The sequence below is a fragment of the Dunckerocampus dactyliophorus genome, chromosome 13 (genome assembly GCF_027744805.1).
Source record: "Dunckerocampus dactyliophorus isolate RoL2022-P2 chromosome 13, RoL_Ddac_1.1, whole genome shotgun sequence".
Classification (NCBI taxonomy): domain Eukaryota; kingdom Metazoa; phylum Chordata; class Actinopteri; order Syngnathiformes; family Syngnathidae; genus Dunckerocampus; species Dunckerocampus dactyliophorus.
Window position 1 is genome coordinate 23858512 of NC_072831.1, and position 9251 is coordinate 23867762.

Here is a 9251-nt window from a genome sequence, read left to right on the forward strand (position 1 = left end):
TGAGGACGGCCTCTAGGAAGTTAAAGAGCAACCGGTGGTTCAACCTGACATTGAACGCAGTGGAGGATATACTCATAACAAATACATTCTATACTAATAAATTGTAATTTAGATTTTACATTTTGAATGAGCAAAAATAGCGACGTACTTCTTGCAGATGCGTTCATTTTTAAATGTAATGTAGATTGTATAACGTGATTTCATTTCAAGTAAATACAATCTAGTCAAATCCAAGTACTAATGCCCACAAATTACAGATTACAAAATATTTTTTTAATTATGTTAAAACTTACCTAATGCACAGCAAGTCCTACCGATTTTCTGTTAATTATTGTAATTTTAATGTAATAATAATTTATGAATACAATTGTTTAAAAAAATGTGCTGCTTTAAAAACAAACCCTGCAAAGGCGGGCGGCGTTCAAGTAAGCTCGTTCATACGAGTACCGTCAAACAGGTCAAAACACACATCAGAAATGCAAAGAAACAGCAGCAGTCAAATCATCGGCATATTGTATTTATTTTTTTGTGGAGTTGGTTTTCATTAGAAATGTTACGTAGTCAAACAAAAAAATTATTATTTCAGAAAATATCTGCAGCCAAAAAAGAATTTTGACAGAATATTTTAACTGTTTGAGTATTTTTATTGATACCGCTTAGTATATAGTGCACCTTTGTCTTCATTTATCCAATGTCGTGCTACTCTTCAAGGCACAATAAAAGCAAACTTCAAAATCAATAAATACAATAAATTAAAGCATTTTCAACAATTATTTGGACCCATTCAAAATGGTAGTAATACAAACCCCCTAAAAAAGGCAAACCTGGAGTGAACACTGCTCTTTGGAGATGTGTTAAAGCACATGTGTCAAACTCGTGCCCTGGAGGGCCGATGCGCTGCAGGTTTTCTCTCCAACCAGTTTCTTCAGCAGGTGATTTAATTGATGAGCTCCTTCCCTCAAACTGAAGGTGTTGATCATTAAAATCACCTGCTTTAGTGACTGGCTGGAAAGAAAACCTGCAGTGTCTCGGCCCTCCATGGCACGAGTTTGACACCCCTGTGTTAAAGGGAAATTATTAACACGAACACCTGCATTTAGAAAGTAATCTTTGGCAAAAGGGGTAGAAGTGAGGCATAAGAGTACACACTTAACAGTAGAGTGTCTTCTTATATAGCAAAAGCTAAAGGCAAAAATCTTGGATGCAATTAAGTATCAAGTATTATTTCCACATTCACTTGTACCAGTTTCAAATCCAGCACCTTCAAGATTGTTTGTGGTGGTCCTGAGCATGATTGTACCTGACAGCATTCAGATATCTTGTCAAGCTTGTCCTTATGAGCAGGAAAAAAACGGTTTGACCCTGAAACAGATTACTTCTATTTATTATGGGAAACATAGCTTTAAAATACGCACAAGTCAGAGAAAGGTTAACCTTTCAAGTGCTAATCTTCCTTCCCGTCAGGGGCCTCGTTAGCCACTCCCGTGGGTCTCGTGCTAGAGGTGGGTTGCTCCACGTTGACAGGCTGATGAGTAGAAGACGTTGAGTCGTTGACCAGAGCACCATAAGAGAAAGTGCCGCTGAAGTCAGGCGGGACCTCCGGACTTGTATTGTGAATGGTCGGGACACCTGATCGTGGACACAACACACGAGGGTAAGTCAACAGAATTAAAATCCAGTGTGTTGTGGTACAACATTTACACACCATTACTCATATTTATGGTGACATAAGGCTCAAAGGTCTTGCTCCTCTTCCTGTTTTTGGTGATGAGGAAGACCCCCAAGAAGCATGCGGCAGTCCTACACAAAACAACAAACAAATCAGTTCAACGCAATGAATACCATGTAATATATATATATATATTAGTTTGTCTATAGAAATCATCAAACAAGAGTGGGAGCTTAAAACAAGGATGGGAGCTTACTCCCACTCGCTTGCTCAGCGCATACTTGTATTTAATTACCGAATAAAAGCATGACTTTGCAATACTTAAATGCGCACGCTTCCCTGCTAAATGTAACGGCCATGTCGCTAAATTGTCAACATGGATCTCTTCCATGTATGAGGTGTGTTAAGAAGCAGATGCTCGCCGGCGCTTGAAAGTTGGCGCTCAGCCAAATGCAATGAGCGTCAATAGAACCGCTTAGTGATTCAGGGTGCAGGAACTTGGTGAACAGTCTGAACAGTTTCATCAACAAAAAATGTCCAAAGAATTAACTATTAACTATTGTCCGTCTAATTTGCATGTTTGCCCATGATGCATGTGCATGTAATATTTATGGACGCTGTGGAAGAGACAAAAAGTGAGCACAAAACATGAAAAGCAAAACAAATATATGGTTCAAAATACAATAAACTTTCTTTCATTGTTTTTTTTTCCCAGTGTCACAAAGATGAAGCCGCCTAAGGGAGTGGCCCACAGCAGGACCCACAGCTCGTTGAAAAGAGCGATATTTGCTAGTGATGTCTCTCTAAATATAGCAAAGTTGGCAACACTCATGCCTCCTGCAACCTCTTCTTATTCTTTGGCAGACCTGGTACTATGAGGCTGTTAAGAAGCCGAGTTACAATGTATACAGCCACCTACTGTACAGAGTTGTAACAACAAGCTACAGTCACAGACAGTCCCATTATAACGTGTTTATTAGTGAGGGCGAACAGGTAGCACCAAATCTATTTGTGGCAAAAATATATGGGGAAAAACTGAAATGTACTGAAATAATATTTGTGGGCAAGTATCTCTCATCATTTGCATGCTTGTCATTAGCGATTATGCTTCTAGCGACATAATATTTACGTATTATTATTATTAACATCTGCTTTAAAAAAAGGTGTATGTTCTAGTTCTCCTTCTCTTTACCATCACTGGTACCCTTCTTTGCGGCATCACCAAGGAAAAGCAAAATACATTTGAAGAGCTTCCATGGTATATGTTTTATTGCTTTTACCTTTTAATACTTGTATTAGCATCTGTCAACCACTTTTTACAATTGTAGGAAGCTAGGGGTGTTAAAACTGCCTGAACGGGTAATCTAAGTTTTATGATGGGGACAGCTTGACTCTGGACCAGATCATTTCCCTTGGCTCATGCCCAACCCCTCAAAAGGTTTTGTTTTGAACTTTGGAGGTTGCACAGTAGTTCTACCCATTTGTGGGAGGGACACGTAACTTGATTATAAACACACAGAGTGATTCAAATAAATTGCTTCTGCACTTAAGAAAAGCTCTGCGATGGAAGGAAAGCTATATCCCAGTGTTACATATTAGCATTGTGTCCGTGATTGTTTATGACTTACCCCAACAAGAACATGCTGATGTGAAGGACATCTTCATTCTTAAACTCCAAGTAAAACACAGCTCCTACACAATACAAAAAGCAAAAGTGATGACATCACTATTGTCCCTCAACAGCAAAATACAAAGCTGTCATTCATTCCATTTTGTCTTTGAAACCAATAGTGAGCACTCCAGTCAGAAAGACAGAGGGAAACACGGAGCTTGTGTCGAACCTGCTTTGGAGAATTCCCCTTCTGATGTGTCAACAAACCGTTTCAAAGCCTCACCTGCTAATACAGCAAAAATGGTGGAGAGGATGTAGTTCATGCTGGCGATGAGGCATGCGTCGTACAACTTGCAAGCTTGGGAGAGAAACCTGCAAAAAGAATTGTATTATATATTGATTAATCGGTGATGTCATAATCAGCCCGCCGATATGTCGGTCGGGCTCTAGTGTGGAAATCACCTGCCAACACATGCCATCATAATATCTTGCACGGGTAGCACATTAAAAGCTTTAATTAATACGGCATTTGAAGAACCAACACTTGACGGAGTATGGTGAGTTTTCAAGACTCACGGTGTGATCATCAGTCAAACGGCAGCTAACGCAGGCAAAATGCTGGACAACACTCACCCGTATGTGCATGACCGTCAGAAGGCTAAGCAAATAACCCAAAAAATAATTAAATTCATCGGACGATGAGCCGCACGGTGGCCTAGTGGTGAGCATGTTGGCCACACAGTCGGGAGATCGCAAAGACCTGGGTTCAAATCTCTGTTGGGCATGTCTGTGTGGAGTTTGCATGTTCTCCCTGTGCGTGCGTGGGTACTCCGGTTTCCTCCCACATTCCAAAAACATGCATGTTAGGTTAATTGGCAACTCTAAATTGCCCATAGGTATGAATGTGAGTGTGAATGGTTGTTTGTCTGTATGTGCCCTACGATTGGTCCAGGGTGTACCCCGCCTCTCACCCGAAGTTAGCTGGGATAGGCTCCAGCATACCCGCGACCCTAGTGAGGATAAGCAGCACAGAAGATGGATGGATCATCAGGTGAGATGACCAGCCTTTCTCAGCGGTGGAAGACACCGGGTTCACCCACTTCTCTCTCACTTCGAGCCCACCTATGTGCTACCTGGAAGTCCTGCTAGAGCTCCACCAATGTACTCTACATAAGTGATATAAGTTCTCTCAAAAAAGTACGTCAAATATGATTTGCCTAAGTTAAGGTGATTTAATGGTGCCTTTTTCCATATCATATAGCCAATAGCAGGGGTGCAGCCAAGTATTCTGGGCTCCATGACAAATAAAATAAAATTGCCCCTCCAACTTTTTAATTAATTAATTATTCATTTCCATTAGTAATTACCTATTTTTTGGACCCCCTGGCAGTCAGGGGACTTTGGAATTCTCCTGACTTTCCCCCATTGTACGGCACCCCCACTCATAAATAAACAAAAAAATGTGAAATCCGTGTATTAGTATCAGCCACTCATGGATGATCAGTATCGGAGTCAGCAGCATAAAACCCTGAACACAGCATGAAACCCTGCACACAGCATCTCTACTGATTTTAGTTTATGCAAGTTTTTGATATTTAAACAACAGCCTGCATCTCAGCTTTGTGTTATTGGTGACAAAGCCTATTATTAGTATGAATGAACCTTTCCTCCTTGTTACGTTTTTTTGCTCGTTTTCCATTTTTGCTGTTTTCATTTTAGTTTTTACAAATATTTCAACTTCTCATACATTTTTTTTGTCTTTATTCTCATAATATTTTGACTTCATAATCATATTATTATATATAACTTTTACCCAAATTAAATTTCCTAAAGTTGCAGATTTATTCTCCGTTTTGTTTCTCATATTTTGAGTATAAAAAAAAAAAATAAAAAATTTTGTCTTTAATATTTCAACTTTAAAATATTTTTTCTCTTAATATTATTAGAATATTTTGTCTTAAATGTAAAGGCCAATAACAAAAAAACGACAACTGCGGGCCATAAGAGGCCCCCGGGCCACACTTTGGACTCCCCGGCTTACATCCTTTCCAAATTCAGGCAGTTTTCAAGCCTTTTAAAAGCAACATTACAATGAAAACAAATTGTCAAGCAAGGAATCAAATCACCAGAGTAAGTAGATACTTGCCACTCACCTGGCTTGGAAGATGACTGTCGCCACCATGCACACAAACATGACACTGAAGATGGGGTAGTCCAGCTGCATGGAGCCTTCCATGGTTAAAACCAGCATGTTGGACACGGCCTTCACTGTAATGACTGTGACTGAACCTGAGCACAACACAGACACAAATCAGCTCTTCTGAACTGTTCGGTCTTATCTTATGAATAAGTGAATGTTCTACACGTTCATTTTACCAAGCAAAGCAACCAGAAGCAGGACGATGATGAGGTAGTTTGCATTTCTCTCTTTGTAAAAATATAAAAGCAGGCAGAATGTGATGACCTCCAGCACCTGTCAGTAAAGAAATATGATAATTACACATCAATAAATCAGAAATGCATTTCAATATAATGCAATTGTGGTGAGTAGTACATCTACAATAACAAATATAGAGGGGAACTGCCTAAGCAGGAGTGTCCAAACGTTTTCCAACAAGGGCCACGTACTGAGAAAACAAAGGATGTGGAGGTCACTTTGATATTCTAAAATATTTTTTATTTTGTAACATTTTTTTTTTTAAAGTCATACACAGTGGACCCCGCATAGTCACAATTCAGCATTCGTGACCCTGCAAATTCACAAATTTTTAATCAAAACTCGGTGTGTACAGTAAATATCTGACCAATTATTATGATACAGATATGAGGAATCATGACGTCATACCGTTAAACCCGACACCATTACAAATTAGCTCCAATAACCGATCATTTGAAAAAAACTCTCCAGTGAGGCGAGATCACCCTACTGTGCTGTTGGCGGGTTAGCGTGAGTAAATCAAGCGCTCCTTTTCTCCTACGTGTGACGTGCTGTAAACACGTGTAAACAAACATGGCGTCGATCGTGTGGGACCTCCCCGCTGCCTCGGACAACTTGCGCACTAGCGGCACCAATCACATTGTGATGAGAGAAAAAAAAACATCGATCCTCAATACACCAAACCTCACCAGCCACCCGAAACGGCAGCATTGCCACGTCAGCGCCCACAAATCCCACAAAGAATACTGCATCGCTAAAGAAGCTGCCCTGAAGCAAAGGTCACCAATTTATTAAAAACAACAATTAAAATGAAATAGGCTGTTTCAGGATTGTGTTTGACCTATTCATAACTCTCTGTTGAGCTTTATTAGAAAGTAATCCCTCATTTAGACCCGACCGTGATAAGTGAATTTCCGCGAAGTAGGCTTCCTTCTTTATAAATGGAATATTATCATAGTTACAGCATAGAAAACCTGTTTACAAATGTTTTTTTTTAACATTATTAGACCTATTTAGACATAAAATAACACCTATATAGTCACCTTTACATTCGTCTTACCCATTAGAGTTGATTAAATCTGAGAAAATAAGCCATTTAAGACAGTTTACCTTGTAGGGGAGCAGAATGGGTAGCGGACAGGAAGTGACGTCGGGGGTTCAGAGTTGAGTTTTAGCTTGTTGGGAGCTATGGCCGCAACAGTAACCCATGTTGTTGTTATTATTATTGTATTTTAGTTCACTTATGCTTGAAAATGCTTAATTTGAGCCAAACTCCGTACAATTTGCTTAAATATGCATATTTTCTGACTAATAGGCCGTAGTCAACCACAAAACAGCCATCATTGATTAATTAATTCATGTTTTAAAAACTGCAATCGAGTGAGGGGGTGATGTTGGAATCGCAATGTAGCGAGGGATGACTGTATCTGCAAAATGCAACATTTTGGAGAAAGCCGTTGGATTGCACCTCATTATACATAGTGTGAAGATTAGAACCATCGTGTGCTTTAATGTGCATCAGAAGTGAACATGTTTTACCAGATACAGGAGAACGGGCCATCCGACAAGGTGTCCCACAACAATTTCCGCTGTCAGCTTTTCATGCCAGTTGGGTCCAAAGGCCACAAAGAGGTACACCCCTCCGATGGCGAGGGCAGCACCCAGGAAGGACAGCCCATAACGCCCTGGAAGTTTCCAAACACAACACATGGTTGAACACAAAATATAATCTATACGGAGGACTGCATGATTTGCATGTCAGTGTACTCAAGTACCGTACATGCACCACTTACTTGCAAAGTCCTTCGACCCGGATTTCTCAGGCATGAAAATAAAAGCCAAAATGAAGCTTGCTGAAAAACAAACACGTTCCATCACACACACACTCTTTTCTTATATTTAACACTGCTGGAGGAAAGGAACACTCACTGAGCATGGAGACAGCATTGAGAGGCGCTATAAGACTGAGTGGGGCGAAGGCGTACGAAACAAAGTTGGCTCCTTCGCCCAGAGAGGTGAGGAAAAAACCAAACCACCAGGTTTTGGTGCGGTAGAACACACGCAGGTCCTTTGCTCCCACAATGTTTACATGACCGTATTTCTGTGAGGGAAAAAACGCAAACAGATTGTAAACATTTGTGGTCCGGTGTTGTCGTGTTGAGTAGAGTGTAGAGTATTGCAGCAGCACACAAAACCCCAAAAGCAAATGCATGAGAGAAACGCTGCAAGTTTACGGAACAAAACGGAAATTTGCCAGGCTACCAGGGGAGCCAGACCTGAGGGATGTTCGTCTTAGACATAGAGAAGATCATAGCTAACTTTTGAAGAGGTGGAATGTTTCTTTACGTCCTTGTTAAACACCTGGGCTCATATTAATGCTAATATTTGCTACATAAATATGCTGCTCCATAATATTGTCAAATTTAACAAAGAAAGAAAAATTTACCTTTTCATTACACCTCTTTCAGAAGTCCCCAGGTAGCCTGACAAACTGTCTTACTCTTTGAACTTGCAGAATTTCTCTCATGCAGTTGTTTTTGGGGTTTGCTTATGGTTTTGGCATGTGTAGCACTTTCCTTTTGCATTTGTTTTTGATCCCGCGGTGTTGTAGCTTTTATGCATTTTCAATTTGCAGCATTTCCCCGTTGCATTTGTTTTATGATGTTTTGTGATTTGGATCATAAATCTGTTTGGACGTTGCTGCGCGTCTCCCCCTGTCGGCTACCGTATAATATAATATTGTTAAACAGTACAATAGTATAGCGCAGCCATTGTATTTATTATAAGGACACACTGAGGGAAAGACGTATTTACGAATAGGCGTTAACTGAGAAAAGAAAAGGCAGCACTGTACCTGAATATTCAAGGAGATGCTGACAAGCACGTGTCCAAAAATAGCCAGCAGAGTCCCAATAAGGTTATTCTAAAAAGGAAAAACGTTCAGCCAGTTCAATGAGAAATACCCAAAAGGTCAGGTTTGTTATATGCAATTTAAAAAAAACATCTTCATTGTGGACGAAACCTAAATTGAGTTTGGTATCATATTAAACAAAATGATAAACAGTATTACTTGACGTACTTACCGTGTATGAGTTCTCGTCTTGTCTATCCATATTTTATAGCCTTCGTACAAATTCAGCACTTAGCAGCGACACCCAAACTTACGAAACGACGTTTCATATTGTCCTTTTCCTTCGGGCTACCATAAAATGACTACCGTTAATGTATTTCTGGATTTATTGCGATTAAGACATAATTTGGCCAAAAATAAACTCCCAACTTCCGGGTTTGAATGTCCACAGTTTGAGGCTGAGTGCGTCACTCTGGGCTATGGTCACATGACAGGAAACGTCAACCCGGAAGTTGAATTATTTAAATTAATGTAAAATTTCGCCCTTTTTTGACGAAACCTCCATATATTTTCAAGCTTTGTTGTTTTTAATCAATGAATTTTCTATAATGTCAGTATGTTTACGCATATACATGTAAGTGACTTGATTTAATTTTGAAGAAGTACTTACACATGTTGTACT

General features: G+C 39.8%; 1 protein-coding gene across 1 annotated transcript; it reads right to left on the reverse strand.

Moving 5' to 3' along the window:
• Positions 1 to 623: 623 nt before the first annotated feature.
• On the reverse strand, positions 624 to 9040 carry nipal3 (NIPA like domain containing 3). Its single transcript, XM_054797431.1, has 12 exons — positions 8802 to 9040; positions 8573 to 8641; positions 7648 to 7819; positions 7512 to 7571; positions 7258 to 7403; positions 5658 to 5754; positions 5435 to 5570; positions 3565 to 3653; positions 3298 to 3361; positions 1706 to 1800; positions 1435 to 1629; positions 624 to 1362 (listed from the first exon to the last, which is right to left on the reverse strand). The coding sequence occupies exons 1-11, from the start codon at positions 8829 to 8831 to the stop codon at positions 1445 to 1447; spliced, it is 1143 nt and encodes a 380-aa protein (XP_054653406.1). The 5' UTR covers positions 8832 to 9040; the 3' UTR covers positions 624 to 1362; positions 1435 to 1444.
• Positions 9041 to 9251: the final 211 nt, after the last annotated feature.

Bases quoted from the DNA above. Each gene is read 5' to 3' on its own strand.
- nipal3 (XM_054797431.1), bottom strand. From the start codon at position 8,831: ATGGATAGACAAGACGAGAACTCATACACG. The intron at 8,642-8,801 runs GTAAGTACGTCA...TTTCCTTTTTAG, and splicing joins AAGACGAGAACTCATACACG to AATAACCTTATTGGGACTCT. The intron at 3,362-3,564 runs GTGAGGCTTTGA...TGTATTGTGTAG, and splicing joins CATTTTTGCTGTATTAGCAG to GAGCTGTGTTTTACTTGGAG.